At 37.5% G+C, this 26678-nt stretch overlaps 1 protein-coding gene across 1 annotated transcript in view; it reads right to left on the bottom strand.

The window, feature by feature from the left end:
• jam3b (junctional adhesion molecule 3b) overlaps positions 1 to 21106 on the bottom strand; it is a 31346-nt gene extending 10240 nt beyond the window's left edge. The window contains exon 1 of the mRNA XM_077233191.1: positions 20900 to 21106. Within this exon, the coding sequence (XP_077089306.1) occupies positions 20900 to 21104 (205 nt within the window). The 5' untranslated portion in view covers positions 21105 to 21106. The remainder of the gene's footprint in view (positions 1 to 20899) is intronic.
• Positions 21107 to 26678: the final 5572 nt, after the last annotated feature.

The following is a 26678-nucleotide window of genomic DNA, read 5'->3' as shown; positions in this document are numbered from 1 at the left end:
TGAGAAAGAGATGCCCACAGAGCCATTCATTACACATCCCTGGTCTACTTCACTGGGATTGGATTGGATGTGTCCCATAGCTCCCTATAAGCTGATCGTTTCCAACTGGAATAGATTCTGAAGCTCAGAGTGATTTCACATCATAGACAGTCACACTCGGGCTCTGCCCCCGCAGCTTTAAAACGATCAGCATGTTTGTAGCCCTGAACAATTCATGATGTGCAAGAGGTCAGAAATCCTCGTCACATGGAGCACTGTACAGCAATATTCCCAGTGTGACTTTGCTGAGGAGTGCATTTCGTACACTACACCCTTCGAGCCTGTACGAACACTTGTGTAGACTCACAAGGGCAAAAGTGTTGAATTTCTAAACCATTGAGAAATAACAAAGGAGACCACGTGTTTTAAAATCACATTTTGTCTCATGGGCATTTTGGCATCTGTTTTTGTTTGATGCCGATGGGAGGAGTACAAGCTCTCTTGTGAAATCTAGTGGGCTATCTACCGCCTACATAGACAGCTGCCTTCTAAGGGAGCGTTTAACCTCATAGCGAGTGATGTGGAGCACTTTAATTAGGCAATAACTCGATTTTTTAAAACAGTTATTATTATAATTAACAATTATATTCATCATTAACATTTCTCTCGCTTCGTCTGCCATTTTTGATTTTGTTTTTCACTGAGCCTGTTGCAGTGCATTATGGGGTGACATTTTTTTCTAAAAGGAAACAAATTATGCTCAAATCAAGGTATCAAAGTAGGATAATTGAGTTAGTAATTAAGCAAAGGAATTCATTTATCACAAAAACATGCCCCAACTGCCACATAAGAGGAACTGAAATAATAATAATAATATCCACACATTTTGGACATTTTATTTTAAATTTAATTTTATTATTTTTTAATGCAAGATCCCATAAAATTAACCACTTGCTGTCAATTTGACATATTTCAGCTTTAAAAAGGTGCATTTAGCTCAGTTTTTCCTCAATATACAGCTCATAAACACAGTTATGGATCAGTTATTTATTATCTCAAATAAATAATTAAATACAAAATAAAAGTTTTTTATAAACAAAAGTGCAAGTCACTAGCAAAGAAACACCAGCCACTTCCCCCCAGCCAAAAATATTAATGCCCATACTAATGGATGTATTCCAATATACTATAATGTGCTTTTAAAAAAATCCCATGTAAAAATGCATGTTGTGTGGCTTCTTGTGAAGCCAGTCGCCTCAGTACTTGGCATGGCTGTGTTAAACCCCCCTCTACAAATAATCTCCGCGTAGGACATCCCACCTGCTACAGGGAAAGTAGCTTATAGCTGACCTCTCAGAACTCATGAAAACAACGGAATCAACAAAAGTGTAGAGGTTTAAGCTTTGAGTCAGTAATGGTGGTGTTTTTACAGATGTGGATGGCTCTTACTCTCTTGACGCTGCCCAAATGGATGATCTCAAAGGTCTACAGTTTTATCTCTTTTAAACATATTTACACATTTAGGTCTGCCATAGGTTTATTTGCATGAGTGTTACAAGTCAAATAGGTTCAACAAACACTCTTTTGCATAAACACAGAAGATTACGAAGAGAAAAAGCTCGTTTTTAGAGGTCTAAAGTCGAATATTCATTCGCTTAGTCTAAAAAGTCCCAAGTGGCTGGAGAAATGAAAAAAATGACCTTTTGTTCTGCCCTCAGACTCATCCGTTTCATCCAATCTCGATTGAAGACATCTAATAATGAAAGCTGAGAGGAAGGTACCTGAGGGAGCTAGACACAGACATTATATTGGCTCTATATTTATTTTGTTCATTTACATGTAACCCCCATGTTGGATATATCTGTATGCTCTGATTCTTATTCAGTTGAGGAAAATTATTCTGTTATGTAAGATATTCCCAAAGTCCCATTACTCTAAATGTTGTGAACTGCTAGATGAGTTGATTTCTATCATAGAAGAAATGAGTTTCTTTCTTCTTCCACCAAGACTAAAAATAGAAGCATTCAGCAAAGATAAGGCAATCTCCAAAACCAAAATACCTCTGATATTCCTTCAGCTGCTGAGCAAATGTCACTAGGCGTCACTTCAAAGTGCAAGTGTAGAACAAGCAGGCATTCCTCCTGAAGTGCACCTCTAACTAAAACACAACACTGACTTGCTATGGTCGACAATAGGAGGAATGTTCATTGTCTTTGTGAAGACGTTCTTTTTAAAATCTATTTATAACTTGACACAGCGTCTCAAAAACACACCACCTTGAGATGCTCAGAAAACGGCCAGTGTTAGACGGCATGCAACAGACGTCTGTATACATATATCCTATATGTGATATATCCCCAAAATAAGCACAAATATATATATATTAGTGCTGTGCGTTAAACGCGTTATTAACGGCGTTAACGCAAACACATTTTAACGGCGTCAATTTTTTATCGCGAGATTAACGCTCTTTTTGGCCTAGCAAACAACACCACACCGGATAGCTAGACCGGAAACAAAACAACAGGCACGCCGCACGTACTTGTTTGGGCTTGCGCGCCGGCCAAAGAGTAGTAGGCTAACGGTACGTTTTGAGTGGATGGCGCGAGCGCGAGACGCCGATCTAGAGACGTGCACTCTCAACGCAGTAGAGTGCGGCGCGGGACTAGATTTGATGGCCGAGTGCGAGGGCGGGCTCGAGCGGTAATGCACTCACTCTGTGTGCGGATACGGGAGAATAAAACGATTCGCGGGACTCCCGCAAACTAGAAATATCTATGAATAAAACATAAAAACGAATACATTTTTATTCATGTTGCAGAAAAGCAACAAGAACAACTAAAACAAAATAGAAACGATTTACAGGCCAGAGTTTCTTTTTATAACATGTTTGCAGCGTTGAGGGATGTAGCCAATCACAGACATATGAAGAAGCATCAGAAGCATTTAAAATAGACTCCCCTCACCGCTCAAAACAGACTTTTTGTTCAGTGCTGAATTCTGTAAGCTGGCAAATCCTCAAATTATAACAAACAAAGTGTATATATTATGAAAGATGCATTGTGCAGTCAGCTTCACTGATAATAACAGATGTGTGAGATTGCGATGAACTGATGTCAGCTTTTTAGGAATTATTAAGGGAACGCACTTTGCGCGCATTCAGTCATGCCAAACCATGCACTCAATAGCCTGCTTGCTTTTATGTTATAACAGTGGTTTGTGTGTTAATGCTTTAATAACAAATAATTTATCAGGAGCATTTATGCTGATGTGTATGGTGGCGACACGTAGGCGAAAGTATTTGGAGGTAGCCTACAAAAAAAGAGTCTGTTTGCGGGCGGGAGCGGGACAAAAATGTTGCGGGCGGGAGAAAGTAACATAGAAAATAGTTGAGAACGTCAGTTATAACGACCCACGTATGAAAAAAATTGACGGGTTTAAATCGGGCTTGGGCTCATAATTACAGTTTATGTGTCGGGCCGGGCTCGGACACAATGCGCACGGGCTCGGGTCAGGCTTGATTTTTTGGGCCCGATAAGCTCTACAATGGATGACTTCAGACAGAAGCACATGGATACCACAGCTAAGAACAAACTTACTGCTGATCCACTTTTCCATGTTGATAAGAGCATTAAAATTAGAAAAAATAATGAGACAAATAGAAATCAAGGGACATTTAGAATAGATAAAAATGTGCGATTAATCGCGAGTTAATAACTATGGCATTAATGCGATTAATCGCGATTAAATATTTTAATCGTTTGACAGCACTAATATATATATATATATATATATATATATATATATATATAACACATATGTTAAACTTTATTAGACTTATACAGTATATAATAATAATTAAATTAATAATAATAATAATTATCCAAATTGAAGAATTGAAAGATTTTTTTTAGAAAAAGATCATTTTCATTTTTAGAAATTAAAGATGGAGAGTATCCTCTAGTATTTGATTTATTTAGATTAAGTAAATTCAGGTAAACTAGACTAGGTTGCACAGGATCACGGTGCACTGTGCTAATTCACATTTAGCCAGAAGCTCTGCTCTTTGCATTTGTAATTTTTGCATTCACATGTGGATGCTATAGGCTCTCTCAGAGGTATTTGAGGGCTAGACCGCAGCCGAGCTCTGCTCTGATCTAGCCGGGTCAAAGACTAAGCTTGAGTTGAGGCAGTGAGAGAGGGGCAGCGGTGTCACAGAATGCCTGAGTACATGTCACTTTGCGTCAGCATTAGTTACTGCAGGAGGCCCCTTTTCCTTTTGTCCTCCAGCCGACTGGAGTTCACGGGACCGGTGGGCTCAGCGAGTATGCGTATCTCCCATTCCACATCTCTGTCCTGTAGCCCTTTACGCCCCTTCTGCATAGAGACAGGTTTCGAATGAGGTGAGATTTTCACAGTCAGCTGTGATTTAGTGATGGAATATGAAAATGGCTGATTATGGCTCTATTTGATTGCATTTGGAAATACTATATTTTGGCAGTAAAAGCAGTACAGGGAAATAAACGTTTCAGATATATCATATTAGGAGAATTTTTCACCCCACATTGCAGTCACATGAAATTACTGGGCTTGATTAGATCGCCGCCTTTCTTTTTTCCCAATAAAAATAGACCTCTTGTTTAGTGTCACACATCACATGCTTGAAGTCCACATGAACGCCAATCGAAACCTTTGTTTTGTGACACAGTTTTAGGCAGTGGGAGTGAATGAATACTAAATTAATCGGGACAGGGCCTGATGGCTACTGCGGCAGGACAAAAGCATTCCAGATAGCAACAGTACAAAGGCGGATTACTTTTTAGTACCCCAATTTTAGGAAATGAATAAAAGTATTTGATAAAATATAACAATCATATAAATTTTAAGTTCTGTTAACTCAATTGACTGATTTATCTAATATAAAAGTGTTGTACATGCAAAAATATTTCTAAAATAAAATATTTTAAATGAAAATAATATTTAAAAAAAAAAAAAAAAAAAAATTTATAATAAAATAAATAAATATTTTATGTATTAATAAATATTAATAACAATAAAAATAAAAACATTTTTAAATAAAAAAGCCATGGCATTTCCCTACCTATGGTTCAAGATGCTGGGATAGGCTCCAGTATCCCTGCAACCCCACATAGGACAAGCAGTTTGGAGAATGGATAGATGAAAATGGAAAAATAGATGTATAAAATAAAAAGAAATAAAAAGAAAATATTTTATGTCTGTGCTCTCTGAGACCCCAAACAAAAGTGATGTAAAATATTTTTTAATTCAATTTTTAAAAAATATATTTTGGCTTATTTATTTTATTTTGTTTATAAAAGGTTTACATATGAAAAGCCTCGAAAAATCAACCTGATATTTAGAACATGAGGGTTAAAATCAACACTATCTCACGACCAATTCGTACGAGTGAGTAAACTGTGAGTGATTCGTGCAAATTCGTACAATTTGTCTAAACCCCAGTGGCGGTTAGATTTAGGGGCGGGGTCAGAGGTAAGTCATTCGTAAGAATTCATACGAATTTGGCAACTCGTAAAATATGTCAGATTTAGCAAAAATTGTACGAATTAGTGAGGTCGTATGAATTCGTACGAATTAGCTACCTCGTAAAATTCGTACAAATTGTCGCGAGATCGGGTTGGTTAAAATATAGGCTCAACTGACCAACATCACTTAATCTCTCCCAATGCAGGTTAGTGATTCTTCAGAGGGCAGTTGTACGTACAGTAGCAGGACCATGAGTTATTTTCCACAGGGGTGAGAACAGGTTACTGTTGGAGAAGCCTTTGCTATTTATAGCAGCTGTCAACAGCAGGCAGAGACTGTGCCACATACTAATTGGTTGCATTTGCAGGTAAGTCAGAGCTGTGCATCTCCTCCTGTCCCATTTGTGGGTAGCTGGGAGCACTGACCTCCCCCCAAAAAGATCTACAAGCTCGTGGCTGTGAGATGCCATTTCAACAACTGCTTTCCACTGAAAACTGATAATCAGAGATCTGCTATGCATTTGCATAAATGCATATAATATTTAGGCCTTTCTTATCTCCTCCGTCTTCGATAAAAGGCCCTAATTTAGCTCACTAAATTGTTTTCAGCTGATCGGAGGATCACGTATTCGCCTTGAGGCGGCTCCAACCCAAAATCTGTAAATCGTGTCGCACTCAGTTCCAGAATTAGCCGCTCACTGCTTTCAGCACAGATGGCGTCATCGCCGCTCACTGCAAATGCCTCGCATACTAGCACAAGCACACTGACCTCTTCCATAATCCTAATTAATTTCTGCCAGAGTGGCAGTGCAGGCGTACGCTTTGAAACATAAAGAGAAACCTTCTCTTCTTGTGACACTAAACAATGAGATGGTGACGTTGCTGGATTTCTGATGACGTCTTTACGATGATGGATTAGAGCATGAAATACACACAAGCGTCATTGCAGCGGCGCTCCAGTCCTCGTGGACATTAACTGGTATATTCTCTCTGCTGCTCGAGCCTTAAAAGGTCCCTGTGCTGGAAACAGCATCTATTGTTGAGCGCGTGAATTGTGTAGCAAAGCAATGAGGTACTGACAGCTGAATAATACCACCCCGCTGTCGCTGGAGACTTGTTGATTTAACAGGGATATGCTCATAATCCTTTTTACTTCCTGTACAAAAGAAATGCCTCAGAATGCAACAGGGCAGGTGAAAACAGCACCCTGGGGGTGACTCTTTTTGAGAGGGAATATTGTTGCGTTTTACAACTTCTCTGTGGAATCACACATTAAAAAACATTTGGTGGGAAAAAAGGGTTTTTCTTGTGCATTTAAAAAAAGGATTTCTTTTGCTAATGTGATATGCTTATGTCATTTTAACACACAATAATCTAACACAAAAGTTAAAAAAAAAGTTATATCATACTAAACATAAGCTATATCTAATGCAATCTAATATAAATTTATAAAACAAAATAAAAGCTACACAATGGAGTTGTCAGTCTATAGGACTTTTGGAGAGAACCAAGCTCTCACTGAACAGTGACTAAACCGTCAGCAGGAAGCCTATAAACTGCATAATAGATCCGGTCGCAGCATTCATTCCTCTCTTCAAGATACAATCAGTGCTAAAACAGCAAGCCAGGCAAAAACCCCTGAACTCTCATTGTCTATTGTACAGCGCTGGCCCCCCATAGCATCTCTCATTAATTGTCTTTTGTTTGCACTCTTATACAAAAGCCATGTTGTGTAGCGCTATTCGCAGTTCTGAACAGTTGGATCTGAAGTTGTTGCTACTCTTTGGAGTAGGCTTACAAATCCTTACCTCTGCCACATGCATTTGTTATAAAATAGGTTGCATTTAAAAATGAAATCAATATGTTTATTGGCTGAAGCATAACGTTAGTTTATATTAGTAACTGTGGATTGATTTCTTGTCATCATATACAATATAGGGAATTCTAGAAAATGACAAGTAAAATTTGAATCATTTATTAGCAATCTTAATGTGTAAAATGCATTATATTATTATCTTTTTTAAATATCTGAGTGCATATCATTCATTTATGTGTTGCGCATTTTTTTTATTCATTTGGTTTTCTCTTTAAATCAAATTTGAATACAATGCTAAAAATAAAAAAAATAGTTATATGGTGTTATATAAGTACAATCTGCAAAAAGGGATGTTCCTACATGTGCAGTTCTCTCTTTTCATTTGCAAATGTACACCACAAATACAGGCCGCATTCACTTCTGGCTCTATAGCGACGACATAAAACATGTCTTCCCTCTCCAGCACCTTGGCATTGCTGAAGTACCAGTGATGTACTAGCACAGAGAGTTTTAAATCAGGACCACAAACCCAATCAATCCATGAACACAGTTCTGCAAATACTATAGCCGGTTCTGCAATAAGCCTTTCGTTTGAGAAATGGCCAAACACATAAACCTTGCGGTTTTCAGCGACACTCAAAAGCAGTAAAATAAATATATAGAAATGAATTAACATAACTGCATACTAAACTACGTAAGAGCAGGCACAAGTACTCAGGTCATCTTGTAACAGTCTTCCGGGCTTTTGTATCTCAAAAGGACCTCTAATGTAAACGAGAGAGGGACTACTCTCAGGATGATTTACACTGTGTTTAACAGACTCGGCTGTTTGAGAAAGGCTTTTGGACCTGTTTTGATAGACTGTAATTCACAGCTACTTTGATGTCAAATTAATGTGCATCCTCATGCCAGATCCACAGAGGGATAACGCAGGCCAGCCAGGCACGAGGGTCACTGAGAATGTGTGACGGTCTGAGACAGCAGACAACAGGTGAGTCCGTGTTTGGACAGACACTGCAGGTGAGAGGTTAACCAGGAAAAGCTACTTTAAGGCACGGATCGACTTTCTACCACTGTTGCAACTTTCCCTGTTTGCTGATTATAAGGGATAGTTCAGTCAAAAATGTTGTTTCAAACCTGTATGGCTATATGTGTATGTATATAAATATAAATAAATAAATAAATATATATATATATATATATATATATATATATATATATATATATATAAAATAAGAAAGATTTCTTCTTATAATCAATGTTGAAAACAGTGCTACTTATAACAATAATATTTTATGGACATTGTGATATATTTTCAAAAAGAACAGCAAATGTCTTTACTGTAACTTGATTTATATAATTCATCCTAGCTGAAAAAAGAATTATTATAATTTATATATATATATATATATATATATATATATATATATATATATATATAGGCCTATTGCTGATTCCAATGATCCCTTTGAATGGTAGTGTATAATTAGAAAATATCTAAAAAAAAAACTAAATAAAAAAAAGGACAAGATGTCAAGAATTTTAAGTGAATAAACTTAAATTTCCATCTTTTTCTCGCATAAAACACAAAGGATTCAGAAGACAAGACGTATATGTAACGTGTCATATGAACTACTTTTACGGCATGTTTGTTTTTGTGCCCTTTTGACACGTTAAATCAGAAGATTATTCAAAATATCTTCTTTTGTTTCACATATATATTATACATAAATATAAACAAACATAAAATATTCCTGTGAATTCCAATTATAAAACAGTGAGAATTTCCCAGCCTGAACTGAGAATCTTTATGTATAAACATCTTCAATTTCATTTGCTGGACTGATCATTCCTCAGAGTATCAACACCACCGCAAATTAAAACGGTGAGATTTTTGCAGAAATCTACAAAATTGACTTATGCTTCACCTAAAAAAGGCTGAGGAATGTAAAGAGAGCGAGTTAGGCTGAAACAAATGTTCACAAAGGCATGCCTCAGACTCGAATAGTTGGCATACGCCGTCTAAGTGGCCAGAGAGGGAATGTTGCAGTAAAACAGGTGGGGTGAGAGTGGCTGGGGACGCACACCATCTGAGCACCACGTAAGGAGTGACCTCCCCAAAGGAACCACTTCATCACCTGCTCATGAAGATCCCCTACTTGTTTGGGAAACGCTTTTCTCCTGCTCACTCGGCGGAAATGTGAAGCATTCGATGCCCATCCGCTGCCCGGTCATCTAAAACAAATGTGGACATTCCAGTGGACCGTGGGAGGATGCAAAAGGCTGACATCTTGATGCAACTACAGGAAAGCACATGATATCATGTGGCTGTAGCGAGGGTGTGTATATACCGTCAGATTCTGTTGCTCTTTTCCCTTTTTGCAGATTTGCCAGAAGCATTAACACTTGCAAAAACAAACGCAGCATATTTCAAATCATAAAATGTTCTTGGTTAGCCACAAAGGCAACATTAAAACTTGGACAGAGGCCCTCACAATCCTTCATGATTTACCAACAGTGACATTTCAACTGCGTTGGCGCTTCTTCACGGCTGCACTGATTAAGGTTGGAGATTACAGACACATCTAATGCTAGTGTAACCCCCCCTTCACCCGGGTCCCACTTGACCCGCTCCGAGCGGGCCTCGAACCCGGGTCTCCGGCATGAGAGTCAGGCGCTCTAACAAGGAGGCTAAAGACTGCAGCCTCTAGCATCTGTCGCCAGAGCGTCTATTGAGATCAGAGGAGTGAGGTTTACTCGCACAGCAACTACTAGCTGGCCTCCGTTACACTCACCCCCCTAAACCTCACTCCCATCCGGGTCACGGCACCAATGTAACCCCCCTTCACCCGGGTCCCACTCGACCCGCTCCGAGCGGGCCTCGAACCCGGGTCTCCGGCATGAGAGTCAGGCGCTCTAACAAGGAGGCTAAAGACTGCAGCCTCTAGCATCTGTCGCCAGAGCGTCTATTGAGATCAGAGGAGTGAGGTTTACTCGCACAGCAACTACTAGCTGGCCTCCGTTACACTAGCATGCTCGGTTTTAAAAAATATATATATATAAAGGAAAGAACTGTGCTTACAAGTGGAACTTGCCAGAAGTATTCAAATAAAGTGAAACCAGTTAAATCTCCATCCTTTTATGAAGCAACCTGAGACTTATCGGAAAGTAGGGCTGGGCATTGATACAATTTCCTGATTCTATTCCGATTAATTTGGGTATATTTCAGTACAATGTCCATTTAAAAGGTAATGGTAATGTGAGGAAATGGTAGCTTGACATTGATTCAGTGAATGATTCTAGGTTTGTGAGATTCATTAAAATGACCAGCTCAAAAGAGTAATGCGTTTGTGAATCAAACTACACTGGATGTTCGGCATTTTTTTGATTCACTGAGCCAGTTCATAAGTATCATTAGTTTGTGAATCAGACTACACCAGCCAACTGGTGTTATTGTGTGGTTCTCGGGAGCATGTCGTTTTTATCTCATCACATTTGATTTGGAGTGCAAACTGAGTTAGAATATGACTTGTTTTGCTGTGGGGCTGCAGATTCAGCTAAAAAAAAAGTGGAGCAGGAAACACTGGCAAAGAGTAAAAGATTGATTTAAAGACGCAAATTGAGGATTCAACTGTTCTTATCAAGATCTCACAATTATCATCATCAAACATAATAATTCAAGCTAACAAATCTGGAGCAGAGAAAACTACACAAACACAAACTCCACCTTCACTGTTAGGATTTATACACGCTGCATACATTTTGCATCGGTTGATCCAGATGTGCATGCCTGCCAATTTTTAATGTCCTGACTGACTGCATGATGCTTATCTGCTTTAAGCCTTTGCTGCCCTGAGAGAATACAAATGTAAACTCACTAACGAGGGTAGTTTTACGAGGGGAATAGTATTTCCTCAACTGCTGAAAATATCTCCCACTTTGTCAACTCTATTGCAGTCATTTTGGAATCTCCAATTTGGATAGCAGTAGATGTAATTAACCCCACCCATGATAAGTGTTACATATGCGATGTCTACTTATGATAGACAACTGCACTGCATTTTCCTGAGATGTGGCCAGCTCAAACATCCAGCATTGAGAGGAAACTGATATGAGAGCAAATGCTTTACCCTACATTTTCTACCTCAGATTTGGAGATTCCATCACACTAATGGTCTTCAGCTAGTCCAAATATTCTCCCCCAACCAGGATGTTGCCCACAGACAACTGTATGAGGAGTGATCTTGAGTGGTGCTGATAAGAAATAAAGCTGCATGGTTGCCCACTTCTGCATGAATGACTGTAGCAGAGACTTTATTTCACTGTACGTCTGCGGCAGTTTCATCCCCTCAAAAATGGAGATTCCAAGTGAAAATTCCATGAATGTGCACAGAACCATAAGATCAGTGCAGTGGAGAATGGAAAGAAAAAGAGCCTTCCCTTAACTTTGGGGAAAACTTTTACTTTCGAGGAGTGCAATGGCTATATAGGCCCCGTACTTTCAAGGGACCATGCTAAAAGGCATTATTTGCGTGTCTTCTTGGGCCTTATTTTTGCCATAAATTATTTGTCTCTTTTCTTTCTCTACTGTTTTATGTTTTTAATATTTCAAGAACCTACACATCAGTGTTCTCTTTGTTCTTCAATACACAGAACAACAAAGGGAAGCTGTAATTTAAAGTACAACACAACACGGCCTCAGACAAAAGTGGCTTCCAGCCTCTGTGAGAGCAGTGCTGTCAATTTAAACACAATAAACCTGATTAATCCACTGTTAGTGCACTGCATCATAGAAAATATGTAAAAAATTATTTACTACATTATTTAAACTTGTTAAAATCTTTAAGAACTCCTTTCTAAAAAGAACATTTTTTCCCCCGAATCATTGTGGTAAACGAGCAGAAAATACAAAACAAATGAAAGAAGAAAAAAGGAGAAAATAAGTGTCCCTTGAGTTCAAAGGCAAATGGTTGAAACTAACATCAGTATAATTGCAAATTAGAAATATTCTGTCCTCTAAAGAGACAATTTATGCAAAAAACAATCCAATTCAGTACTTTTAGAAGACAGAAATTATCATAGGGCATTAGGAACAAATTGCTACAGCCAATCATTACTTGCTATGAGAACATCCCCCAGGCCATGAACACTCTCAGAGCTTTGACAATGAACAGAACAAGTACAACAGGATAGAGACTGTTAATGTAGTGCAATAATGCTAGCAAATACACATCACACTTTTCAGTGTATATCGAATACTAAATGGATGTATAAACCAAATTATAATCCAGAGTCAAAAGGACCTTGCCCGACCACTGTTATTTTGATACTGGAACATGAAACTCTAGCCTATAAAGGTAGAGAATATGGAAAACATCCAATTTCCTTCTGTAATGTTATACCCAAATCAAATTTTTACATTAGAGCTGCACTATTAATTGCTAAAAGATCGCGATCTAGATCCGAACACCCACGTGATTTCATTCCTAAATGACAATTTGACTGTCATTTAAACTTTTGAAGTACGATCACAGTGAACATTCAGGATAACATTAGGATAAGTAGTAGGATAATAGTTTATATTTCAGATATAAACACTAATGTCTATGGAAGCGATCCAAATAATGCAAATCACCTTTTGAAAGTGACTTGATGTTTAAAAAAAAAGATTGTATCATTCCATTGTTAAAAAAGTAGGCGGCGACAAGTGACTCTTAAAAAGGTATTTGTCATTGAATCATTCATTCAAGAGATTCATTCAAAAACGCTGATTCATCCAGTAAGCGAAGTCATATAAATAAAGCCACTGAATCACTCAAACAGATTATAAAAAATATAATAATTCAAATTAATTAAATATATTTTCAGAACCTCTAGTAAATGTTATTTTGCCTAGTTGTCTATTCAGAATCATGGGAGAATGGTGCAGCTCCATTTTACATCAAATTATATACAAAGCTTCAACTTTACATTCCCTCTGCATTTGTCTTTGCACTCTGCTTTGCTGTGATGTTCCGGAAAACATCGAAAACAGCGGCATCTTTTCCACCTGGGTTAGTTACAGTAACATCTTTTAATTACATCCAGCGTTCTGGCATTGTTTTCGTATCTCTGCACGTTATTAGGACGTCTTAAGTCTCAGCAAATCTTCTTAAAGGATACTGACTGATTAGTTTCCTTCAGGAAGCGTCTCATGCGGCCTATCTTAGCGACTCCTTTTAAGGTCATCTTGGTAAACGCTGATATGCAGCCGTGATGTAAACACATAGCTTGTGTTTGGGCAAATCTCTGAGATAACGTGTTCGCCTTGGGACACCCCTAACAAACTGCTGTGTATAACCGTCACATATCTCAGCTTTTAGCCATGATAGGCTATAGAACCTTAGACGAAAATGAATTGCAAAGTATTTTTCCATTCAATATCACTCAACACAAAATATATAGAAGAATGTTTTAACCATTTTCCACCCAATATATAAAAGTCAAAATAACAGTCAATTGAACCCCATTGACATTCAGTGTATGGAAAAGAAAAACTTTTTTGTGTGTTTTACAGAAGAAAGAAAATACAGGTTAGGAATAAATGTGGGTGATTGATGACAATATTTAAGTGAGTGATCTATCCCTTTAATTTACTCATTAATTGAAAACCACTAGGCTATACTAAAATTCCCATGCCTTTTGCGTTGGCCTACAAATTGACGCCATGACTGAACTGCATTATTGACAGCAAAATGTTTACTGCTTAACAGCTTCATCTAAAACAACTAATCAAAACAAACCTATTTGCCTATTAAATATACTGTACATAGGCTTAAATACAACACACCTCAGGGCCACCAGGCAGAACGATCTTGACTATCCCAGGCACTTACTTGTTCAGGGCACGCTCACAAACCCACAGCAGCTGTACTCTGCGCATACTATTACAAAGTTCACTTAAAGGGTAGGTTCACCCAAAAATGAAAATTATCCCATTATTTACTCACCCTCAAGCCATCCTAGGTGTTTATGACTTTCTTTTTTCAGCCAAACACAATCAGAGTTCTATTAAAAAATATCATTGCTCTTCCCAGCTTTATAATGGGAGTGAATTGTACCTTAGATTTTGAAGCCCCAAAAAAGCACATCCATCATAAAAGTAATCCATACGGCTCCAGGGGATTATTTAAGGCATTCTGAAGCGAAGCGATGCGTTTTTGTAAGAAAACTATCCATATTTTTTACTTTATAAACTGTATTCACTGGCTTTCGGTAACGGCCGTACGAGAGTTGAGATCTGGTCGAAGAGTGACCCCTGACCTGAGGCATGATGTAGGATGTAGGCGTAGCATAAGCTTAGGTGAGAATAGACGCCTCTCAAGGATATAACAAATAGGGCTGGGCAACAAATTCAAGCTCCTCTACACTTATATTGAAATCCTCCGACATTTCTCTTTAAAAAATCTCGTTTTAGACTTCTAATTCGAGACCGGTGTTTTGTTTTGGTCTAATCCTCTGTGCTTCTGCGTTCGTCAATACGTCATGCGTCAGGTCAGAGGTTACCGGAAGCTAGTGATTATAGTTTTTAAAGATGGATATTTTTCTTACAAAAACGCATTGCTTCGCTTCAGAAGGCATTTAATAACGCCCTGGAGCTGTACTCATTACTTTTATGATGGATGGATGAGTTTTTTGGGGCTTCAACATTTAAGGGTACCATTCACTCCCATTATAAAGCTGGGAAGAGCCAGGATATTTTTAAATCTAACTTCGATTATGTTTGGCAGAAAGAAGAAAGTTATATACACCTAGGATTTCTTGAGGGTGAGTAAATTATAGAGTAATTTTCATTTTTGGGTGAACTAAACCTTTAAGTTCTGAGGCCACTGGAGGAATCAAACTTTTCAAATCAAAGGGCAAGCCATTAAACTCGTATTTAAGAGTATTTCAGGTAACTTGCTTTTTTACCCTCTGATTTTGCCCAACTGCTCTGTTTAATGCCTATTGGGGAGCTGCAACAATGGTAATCTGACTCAGATGAAGACGTTTAAGTTCTGTATTATTAATCTAAATATAAAGAAGCTCAGATTTAATCATGTTTTGTGAATGAGATGGAATCTTGAAATAGATCTAATACATCTATGTATAATAATAAGAGGGTCAAGCTCAGCTTTAAGGGTTGCCTGGTTTTCAAATTCTTCCCTGCTAAGTTAGCAAGTAAGTGAGAGAAGCGTTATGAGGTGGCCTTAACGCCGGCCCGCCAGATGGTCTGGCCACAATCTGTCAGTGCAATCTGACCAGTCGACTAAACACAAGCGACAAATCTGGTGCTAATGGTGGATTTTAACCCAGAGATTCTCATTAAGGTTGCTCCGTTTCTGTTCCCTTAACTTATCAACTGCTAATCATTCTTTGATAGGCAACAGCACATACGATAAAGCACAGAGGCAGTGAAGGCACTATTTTAAGCGAGGTAGGCTATTTTGCAGCTTTTGCTCTTTAAAATATAGGCTTAAAGGCGCTACAAATGGAAATTGTTAAAAAATTATATGATAGGCTTAGAGGCTAGGCTAGGGTAATACATTTTCCCTTTTCTGGTTAACAGCCATGCGAACCCAATGAAAAAGTGGGCTGTCGAGCAGGTGATAAATTGTCTCTATGATTGACTGTTTGGGGGTCTGACTTGAGTCGTAAAAATGACAAAGTGTAATTCGATGGAGAGATGATAAATCAAAATGGATGAGCTGTTTGTTGATGGAGCTTCGTGTCGTGTATCTGAGTTTCTTGTACAGCCACACATCATCTCCCTCGTTCACAACACTAACCTCAAAAAATGAGCTTATGCTCATGTGAAAAATCTTCTCAGTATTTGGAAATGTGAAAGTCTGTCACGCTCATCATCTTATTCCTTGAAAACCTCTGCTGGAACAGTCAAGAAATACATTTGGGGGTCTTTTTTTATCACCACATCGGAGTCATCTGCTCTTCATAGCAGTCGCTTTAGAACTTGATATCTGCTGCGAGATTCAAATCATCATCACCAAGGTGAATAATGGGAGTTCTATCTGTCAACATTTTGTACTTATGATAGGGAATTTCAAACACTGTGCAAATGGCAGATGTTTCAACTCAATGAAGATGCCACTGATATTTCTCTCCATTACACGAGATGAAGGTGTTTAATCCCATTTGTTTTCTGTCCTTACACGTCATTAGAGGACTTTTAAAACTGTAAGATGCAGGGCAATGAAATTAAAAAGAGACATGTACGTGTTTCTTTAAAGTTAAACTTCTTTAAACTTGAGCGCTGCGTTTTTAGAATATCGTGTCATGCGACAGGCATATCAAAAGACTTGAGTACAACGGTCAAAGCTGCTGTCCAGTGCATGTTTATACGGAAAAAACATGGGAAAATCAGAGCAGAGGAATGCAAAAATACATTCTGTGTGAACAGCACCTTGTAGTCTGTATAACCAGTATGTAAAATCAACAGAAAATGTGATTAGAATTTTAATACATACCATGTTAGTTCTGTTCAAACTATTACTGTTGTATGCATTTCTGAGCTTATAATGAGGGCACACTGGCATGGCTTGTTTCCATAGAGAGAGCAGCATTTGATTCCAGCGGCTGTCAGATGATCTGTTGCATTTCTATTTTTAGCAATAATAATTACCTTTGTAATTACATTGAAAATCAAGGTTCAATTTTAATTTTGCTCCAAACTATTATATTTGAAAATGAAAACTGAACTGGAAAGAAAAACTCATTATATCAGTCTCTGATATCGGATAATAAGTAATTAATTATTGCATGAAGCTGACAGTATTCAACTGATTCACTCCAGAGCTATTCACCTACTGTAAAAAACAAGCTGGCAAAGACAAAGTTGAAGAAGACATTTGCATAGGCATAATCCTTTTTTTTTGAAAGCATGTGACAATATAGAGATCAATGACAGGAAATCATCTAAACAGTCTTCATTGTTCAAAAATGATCACCCAAACTTGGAACAAACACAGAAGAACTGCATCTTGAGTAAGGAAATGGTTAAAAAAACACTAATTAAGTTTTATTATAATTAGGCTACATGAAGATTGTTTAAAAAAATAGTGGATAATTCACTCGAAAATTTCTTTCTTCCTTCAATGGAAAAGAAAATTTAGGACTTGTTTCAGTGTGTTTCTTTTTATTTTTGTCCACACAATGAAAGTCAAAGGGTCCAGTGCTGTTTTGAACCCCAGTGTCTTTCATCGTATAGACAAAAACAGCTGAAACATTCTTCAAAATATCTTCTTTTGCTCCACAGAAGAAAGAAAGTCATACAGGTTTGGAACGACATGAAATAAAAATAAAAGTGGGGTCTGTCCTAATCCTGCTCCTTTGCATAGGCTCCAGGATATCCAGCCCTGCAGTCAGGAACTATTTTGATCAATGCCCATCTTACACATGGAAGTCTTATTGACATTTAGGGAATGCGCATGCTTGCCATTGCTGAACTGGGAATCTGTTAGTTCTAGGCTTTCCCTTCCACATCTGTCACTACTTACCAAAAAATACAAAGTAATAAAACCATGATAAGCATGGGAAAAAAACACCTTTCATGTTTCTTTCAGAGATTTCATAGGGATTTCCATTTTCATGAGAAACTCTCAGATTTCCTTCTAACACTTTTACTTAAATGGCTGTTTTAATGTTGAAAATGCAAAATGTTTCTTACTCAACTGACACTTTTATACGATCTTCACCTCTGCGTCCCCGTTATTACGCATATGAAGTGAATGAATTCTTGAGGCTTCTGTTTGTGTGTGAGCATTCCACATTTGTTCTAAATGCCGAGTATATGTGGTGGGCTGAGTGGGACATATTTCAGCCCCGTGTCAGGGGGGGTCCTCCATTCACTCGCACCCACAGTCGCTCAGCTGTTTCTTCACGTTACTCCGGGATACTCCGGCTGGTCGGCCGGACATGTGCCGTTCTCCTGTTGCTCAAAGACTCAGCACGTTTCATCCCACAGCCTGCCTGTCATGGTACCCATGCGGATTACGCTGGGACCCCCCGTATGGAATTTTTCCCATCACTATACAGTGACAATAAACAGCCTTTAAGAATACTAGATACTGTTCACAACATACTTTTCTCATGTGGTACCTTCCAGCTAAAACGAACCTAAGCACGTGCGGAAGGGCAACGTGTCTTTGTCTGCAACAGCCCTAAGTAAAGCACACAGAGAACGGCAATCTTTCGCGTGCATATTTCTCTCGGTCGCTTACTGAACACATCAAAAATGTCAGCTTGTATCTGATGGACATGCCCAGAAGCTCCAGCATGCTTTTCATGAACCCCCAGAAAGCCATTTGCTGGGAAGCAGCGGGTGGAAGAGAAAGCACACTCAGCCTTCAAGGGACAAGCTATCACTTTCACTGTTTTTCACTATTTAAGCTGTATTTAATCACATCTGAAGTATTAATCTCAACAACAGACAATTTTTCAGCATTTTCATAGGCAATGGTGAACATTATCTCAGAATATTGTTCCACGACACTACATTTTTTTCAAAGTCCAAAGCATTCGGTGTGGACTAAAATGGAAGGCTGCCACTCGTCCAAGTATTCAATATAAAATATGGGGTGTGATCTCAACCTTTGTACTATTCCTGAATCTATTTTATCCTATCCAGTAAAGCATAACTTGGCACAAAAAGTGCTGGCAAAAGACACCAGAGAGTTTCCACTCAACAAATGCACTCTAAACATAAGGTATAACAAACCACGGAGAAGCTGTTTTTGGAGTAGGACGACATTTTCATTTTACATTCAGCTGTAACTTTACTTTTAATAGAAATTTCATTACACTGATTAATAAATTCTAGGAAACTTGTACATTTTTTTCTTAAAATCACGCTTCACATTAATATGCAGCAATGTATTTACACTATATGTATTAAGTAATAAATGTATCATGCAACCTTTTTAATTTATAGTCAGTAAAAGTGACTACTGTATTTGCAGAATCTATTTGCAAACAGATTTCCTTTTTTTTTTTAAACAAACGAAACAAAATGAACAAATTCCTTTTAATAAATGAGGATAAATTGAAATTCAAAAAGAGATAAATGGTACATTTAGTGCATGTACACATCACAACACAGATTAACCAGCAGTGTTTAGTGCTGTAGTCTGTAATTAAGCCAATCAGCACACTTGAATAATCACAGGAGATGAGCAGTTTCAGCACTTACAGTTACTACAATTACAGTTAACCTTTAAAAGGGTCATCAACTGTTCAGCTCATTAATGAAACAAAAGCAACTGAGATAAATAAAAAGGTGAAAGGTAACACTTTACAATAAGATTTCATTAGTTAACGTGAACTAATAATGACCTGTATTTCTAGTATTTATTATTTTTTGTTCATGTTAATTTCAACATTTACTAATACATTATTAAAATCAATAGTTGTATATGTTAACATTAGTCAATGCACTGTGAGTGTGAAGTAAAATGAACAAAGAATGAACAACTGTATTTTTTAACTAACATTAACAAATATTAACAAATAGGCTACAGTTACAATATACATGGTTAGATCATATAAGTTAGGCTAATACATTAACTAATGATTATTCCCAGTCAACCGTAAGAAACTAAATCTTCTGACTGAATAATTTAATTAAGCTATTGGTCTAGACTAAAAGTATTTAATTAAATTACAACCGACTGTTCAAACGATCCAGGACAAAAACACTCCACCTTTTTTCATTATTTCCCTGAGCTCAAAACATAAGACTTAAGTATAGTGTGAATATTGAAGGCAACATGAAGTAAATGTTGATATCACTCACAGCCTGTGCTAATGCCCGGCGCGCGCAGCCTGATCCCCTCTCTCGTGAACACTTGGAGGAAAACCGTTATCTCGCAATAAACATGCCCAGTTTCCATAGAAATAGTTTCCAATCGTTAAAACACACTCAAACCTAACACACACGCGACCGTTTTGAGAAAGCAAAATGAAAAATCGAAAACGACAACAACACTAACCACTCAGACAGTCCAAATATGTTTGCTTATTTCGTTTCAAAAACTTTTAAGCGTGAACAAAGAACTGAGGCGAATGATCCCAGCGGAGCAAAGACGCACGAAAACAAGTTTTATGGCATAATAAAGTCTGAGTTAAAAACAACAAAAACAAAACAAGTCTAATATTCCCGTAAGCAACCAATGTAACCAGTAGAATAAGGGAATAAAAGAGGCGAACGGGTTTATTTATGGTTAGTTGGACAAACACGCAGACCGGGATGCGAGTGAGTATCCAGCCCGCGTTTCAGCGGAAGACAACTAAAACATGAAGCTCGTGTCAAGAAATACGGCACATCAACCCCGAAATGTTACTTTTATCTCAGTTTAGATTCAACGTCCACGTCTAACATCTCATCTAAAAGAGCTAACGGGTTAACGTTAGCTCAATAGTTTTGTTGGCTTAAAGAGACAAGCACTTTAGTGAAACAGGGCGCTCATTGAAACACATTTCAAGAACTTCGATAAATGAATCACCACAGTTTGTATCACTTTTGCTTCTTCTACAAAGAAAGTCTAAAAGTGCGGTGATGTGTACTCACATTGCATGGAAAGGAGAAGCAGAACGCAAGCCAGTGGTGTTAACGCCATCTTGGAGTCGATGAAATGTTCAGTTCGGCTGTACATGCGCAAAGTAAAGGGCTTTAGGAGAGGATGGAGCTCAGAGCTCAGCTCGCGCTCACCGAGCGAAGTGAGAGAGAGCCACGACGAGCTATTGTGAGGAGTTTCCATGACTACAAACAGCATCATCGTCATGAATATTCAGTTTATTTTATTTATGGATTTTTTTTTCATGCCACTCCAGTGAAGTTGCTTAAGTTCCAATAATACAAAAACTGCATTAGACTATATTGGAACTTAATGTTTACAATGTATCCAAGGATGGATGAATCATGGACGATTTTACAAACTTTGTATCACTTTTATATCACAATTTGATATAATTTCGGAAATATTTCCATGAACAAGCAAATATACTAGTACTAAATATACTACATACTAATGTACTATAGGCCTATTTTAAATCATTATGTTTCAATAATCATTTGTTGTGCTTTCAAGTACACTTATTTTGATGTGCTGACTGACAGACTAAAAAGCATATGTAAAGTAGGCTACTTGATTGTTTTGACTGTAGTGTTTTAGTCTAAATATTAGGCTATATTTAAAGTACATATTATAAATGTAGGCTACTAAATTGCAAATTTATAATTACAAATGTGTAATTAAAATCTACTTTAATATGACATACAAGGTTCAAAAGAAACGGTTGAAAAAAATTACATAAAAGTGTATTTTAAATGACCATTTATCTTGATAGATGGATAGAGTTTTCCCTCCATTCTGTATTGTGGATTAGAGAATATGTTAGAGGAAATCAAGCAAAGTAGTGGACTTTGAGAAGCACGGATAAACCTAAAGTGAATTTTAGGATTTCAATCTGCAGAAATGCCGCAGCATTAGAGATAGCCTAATAATTGATGATATCACACTCTGTTTATGTGAATTTGTCTGATGGCAAGGTTAGAGTGTGTGTGGGACCGTTTCTGCACAAAGACCATTCCAGTGTCTGACAACGGGAGATAAGCGCAAATCCAGAAGGCTTAGGGCACATTATGTTTTTCCAATTCCAGACATTATCGACAACAAGGACGTTCAAAGCTATAGAGCCTCTCGCTTCGGCAACCACTCGCAGCACTTGAGCACAGACTATAAGAGAAGTCCATAATCAGTACATCAAGAAAGTGTATTTATATCTTGATGTTCTATATTTTATTTGAAGGGTTCACCAGTCAAGACCATTCACATTCAATCTCACTCTTGTTCAACAAGAAATATAAATAAATAATACAAATTAATACATAAAAATACTGGGGGAAATGACATTTACATGATAACCGCAGGCTGAAAAAGGACATGGACTAAGCATCATATATATTTGTGACAAGGTTAGATGTTACGTGAAGAAGGAGGCACGAACATTTAAACAATTTAATTTCAAAATAAAACAAATACAAACTGAAAGTAAAAGACAGCAGGCTGCAGGCCCTCATGGACGACTGCTGTCACATATAAACAAAACAAACACAACACAAGTCCAGGGCTGGCCTCTCTCGATCTCCACTGTCGTCGCTCCTCCTTTTATGCTTCCGCTCTTCCGTGAGGGATACGAGACCAGTGCGCCACGCAGGTGTCGCTCATCAGTAATATTGTATTAAATATATATTGTTTCCACACATTCTCTACTTACTATTCCTTATTGCAAGCTCCACAAACTGGATGTAAAAAAAAAGATATTTATTTTTTTAGCAAAGCATTATTTCTCAAAAAGTATAGGCCTAATTAAATGATATCAGTAAAGTTCGAAGCCCAAGCACAGCACCTGGAGCTCTGTTATAGGTAAATAAAGAGTGGTTTTCAGCTATAATATTTCAAAATGAATTCAAACTATCTTAAAGGGTAACTAAACCCCTGGTCAGAGCCTGACTCCACCTACTGGCAATATTTGAAAATGCTGGAAAAGTGGGCAGAGCCCAGCGGAGGGGGGCGTGTACCTGAGACACATCTCTTTGTATGGAACCTGCCTAGTCACCAACAACCGCTGCATCACGAACCACCGCAACCACCAATAGGAAAATTCAACTGCAGTAGCCACCGTTCAACCTGAAGAGGGCAGCACTCAGACATTTTTAAACCATATATTGTAGAATTAAAACACTTTAAACCCAAATGTCAAAAAATTTACTGGAATCAATGAAAAGCATTTATGAAGCTCCATTCCTTCAGATCATTAACTAAAAAAAGTTGTTTTAGTGTTTAGTTACCCTTTAACTATTAGACAGCCATATAAAATATATATTTTTTTAGCCTTACTATGATAACACTAAAATTAGCAATAAATACATGAGGGGAATAGAAATATAAAATTTTTCCATTTGGGTTAGTTTCACCCTTTGCACCTTAAGCTTTTAATGTGATTTGTTTTCGCGCCACAAACAGAGAAAATGAACAGTGAAAGCTGTCTGTTGAGAGAAGAGAGACAGATGGTGCTGTGTAAGGTGGACAGTGTGGTGAGCTCAGGGGAAATGAATGGATTCAGGCAGACATCCCGGCGTCTTTCACATTCACACTCACACTCACGGCAACCCCTGGCCGCTGAACACAGGAGAGCAGGAGCAGTTTAGTGTGTGAAGATGTATGATATTCTGGGGGGCAACAGAGCTTATATCTGTCAAAGGAATTTTGTAATATTGCATGGACATTTCTGAAGAACTTCATGTGAATACTACATCGGACACTGCTTGAATTACTTAAGGGCATTACACATGGTTTACTGGAAAACCGCAGGCACCTGACAGACTTATTAGTCATGTCTGATAAAACAGGCTTGTTAAGACTAAAGTATAAATTAAATACATCACCATACATTCTACATTAGAATAAACAATTAAAATAATGCTTTATCAAATATGCATGAGCAAGATGTGGCTGCATGATGTCAGATCACACTGCACACTTATGCCTTCATTTCTGATGAACAAGTTCTTTACATAATAACACTAGATATTGTAAATTCCAAGGTATTTGCAAACATGCCTATGCAGTTACTTCTTTTCCTCTTATTCCAGTCTGGTCTTCCCGACCAGGAGTGCGTTTCCCAAAAGCATTGTTGGCCAACTGTGGTCGCAATTTCCATTGAACTCAATTGATAATGACGGAACTTAAGACCATGGTTGGCCAACGATGCTTTTGGGAAACGCACTCCAGAGGTGGACAGTCACAAAGTACATTTACTTGAGTAATGTACTTAAGTAGGCCACACTTTTTGAGTATTTGTACTTTACTTGAGTATTATTTTTCCTGGAAACTTTTTACTTTAACTTCACTACATTTGAAAGACAAATATTGTACTTTTTACTCCACTACATTTCTGTCAAGGTCCTTGAGTAGAAAGTAGTAATTTCAATCAGGGGGTGATTTTGGTTGCAGGGGTTGCATTTTGGTTGGAAATGAAAGTTGGTTTGACGTCAGATTGACGTCAACATCCAACATCAAACATCTGTCCAATTGTTTTGGAGCACACTAGCTTATAGATAAGAGAAAGGCCAACATACTCATACTAAAAGCCAAAAAACTCTAGCTTCAGTTTGTTGAACAGCCCTATTTGTTTAAACCGCGAGAGGTGTCTAAGCTTACTCCTAGATCCTACGTCATACATGCGCCACGGGTTAACGGGTCTTGTAACCCGAATTGCATATGCTTACAGTCGTCTGGTGGAAGCTAGATATTTTAGAGTATAAAGTTATGAATATGGGTATTTTTCGTACAAAAACCCATGGCTTCGCTTCCGGCGGCCTTTATTAACCCACTGGAGCCGTGTGGAGAAATTTTTCCCCCAATTTTTTCCCAGCCATTCACTCCCAATATAAAGCTTGGATGAGCCAGGACATTTTTAAATATAACTCTGATTGTATTCGTCTGAAAGAAGAATGTCATGCGCACCTAGAAGAACTTGAGGGTGAGTAAATCATGGGCTAATTTTATTTTTTGGGAGAACTAACCCTTTAATGCAATGCTAATCAACATAACTTGTATCATAGAATTTAATAAATTAATAAATTCTCACTCTGTGTTAAGAAGCAACGTGAAACCACAGAAGTAATTTCAAACAAGACTGAAATGTATTGTGATTTTGGAGCAAAACATGATATTAAACTCATAAATTATAGTGTTTGACGGTATGCTAAACAAACATACTAGCTTTCCCTGTTGTCAAGAGCTATTGTTTTATTACTAATTTTGAAAAGTAAGTCCAGGTAAGATAATTTTAATGTTTTCATTTGAATCATTTCATAATCGAAAGCAAAGAAGGTTAAGTGAGAAATAAAGGAAATAAATGTAACTTTTGAAAAGTAAGTCCAGGTAAGATAATTTTAATGTTTTCATTTGAATCATTTCATAATCGAAAGCAAAGAACGTTAAGTGAGAAATAAAGGAAATAAATGTAGCAAAGTTGAATAGTTTATTTTTATTCAACTCAAGTAAAAGTAAAAGTACCACAATTTAATTATACTCAAAGTAGAAAAAAAATCTAAAAATCTACTCAAGTACTGTAACGAAAGTATTTGTAATTAGTTACTTTCCACCTCTGACTCTAATATCAGGAGAGTTAACATGATAGGCTATCTAACACGACGGTAGAGATCGATCTATCCGTGTTAGATATCCGAGTTCGCTAAAGACTCGAATATAATAATGATTGCCGAAACAATCATTATTATAACGAAAGGGTTAAGATGTTCTTTGTCTGATTGCAAGCATTTGTAATTTGTTGCATTCAATTACAGAGAGAAAACATCAGCAGTTCATTTGAGGAATGGTGAAAAAAACAAACAGTTCAGTTCAGGATTTTTGTTGTTGTTCCACTCGTTTGATGAGTCACACTGTAAGATGACACATTAAGTCAAGCTGCCAAAAAACGACTTCAGCCAAAAGTGATGAAAATTGATTCAGTTCTCATGCAGCTTAAATGGCCCATGTTAAAGGCTTCAGTTTTTAAAGAACATTAATAAAATCCCTTTTTGAAAATGTGGATTTCAACTCAAGTGGGCTGGATCTCGCAATACTGACAACCAACCCCCCTTTGTTGGGTAGGAAATGTCTTTTAGAGGATCAACAATCTCACAATATCAACCCACATACACTGATATATGTAGTGCACATCAGACCCTTTCTCTAATGTGGGTGGAAATTGTGTTACCTGAACCCAATTAAAATAAATTACCAGGTTTCTAAACCAGTTGTTCTTAACCATTTTTACCACAAAGCCCTTTTGCCGAGACAATATTCAAAGGCTTCCTTGTCTAAGCTTCTTTTGTAATCTAAATAAATAAACAAACTCAAAAAATGATGTCAGTTTAATGTTGTACTACATCTTTATTTTTTAATGTTTTATTAAGCTTTTTAATTAAGGTAATGTTAAATGCACTATGTGTATTTTTTAGCGGCATCTCGTGGTGAGGTTACAATTTGCAACCAACAGAAGTTACGGTGGCTGACAGGAAAATATATCGTCGTCTGAGACAGCAGAGAGTAGCCAGTAAAGCAATGAGGTTTTTTTACAAAGATAAATTAAGAAATTAGGTTTGCTTGATTATTCAGTAAAACGATATGTTATTGCGAATATTATTGTTACTTGTTCATCATTGTGTCAGTGTTTTATTTGCTGGCTTTAGCTAGCTTCTTTGCACGAAGAACAACATAGTGACGAAACGTGTTTGGCCGTTTAGGGCTACTGTTGAAACATGTCGCAGTATGAAA

Source organism: Siphateles boraxobius, unplaced genomic scaffold (assembly GCF_051911475.1).
Source record: "Siphateles boraxobius isolate OS27281-9 unplaced genomic scaffold, OSU_SipBor_1 18, whole genome shotgun sequence".
NCBI classification, from domain to species: Eukaryota; Metazoa; Chordata; class Actinopteri; order Cypriniformes; family Leuciscidae; genus Siphateles; species Siphateles boraxobius.
The sequence above is the reverse complement of the archived record's forward strand: the minus strand, read 5'-3'. Positions and strand labels throughout refer to the sequence as shown.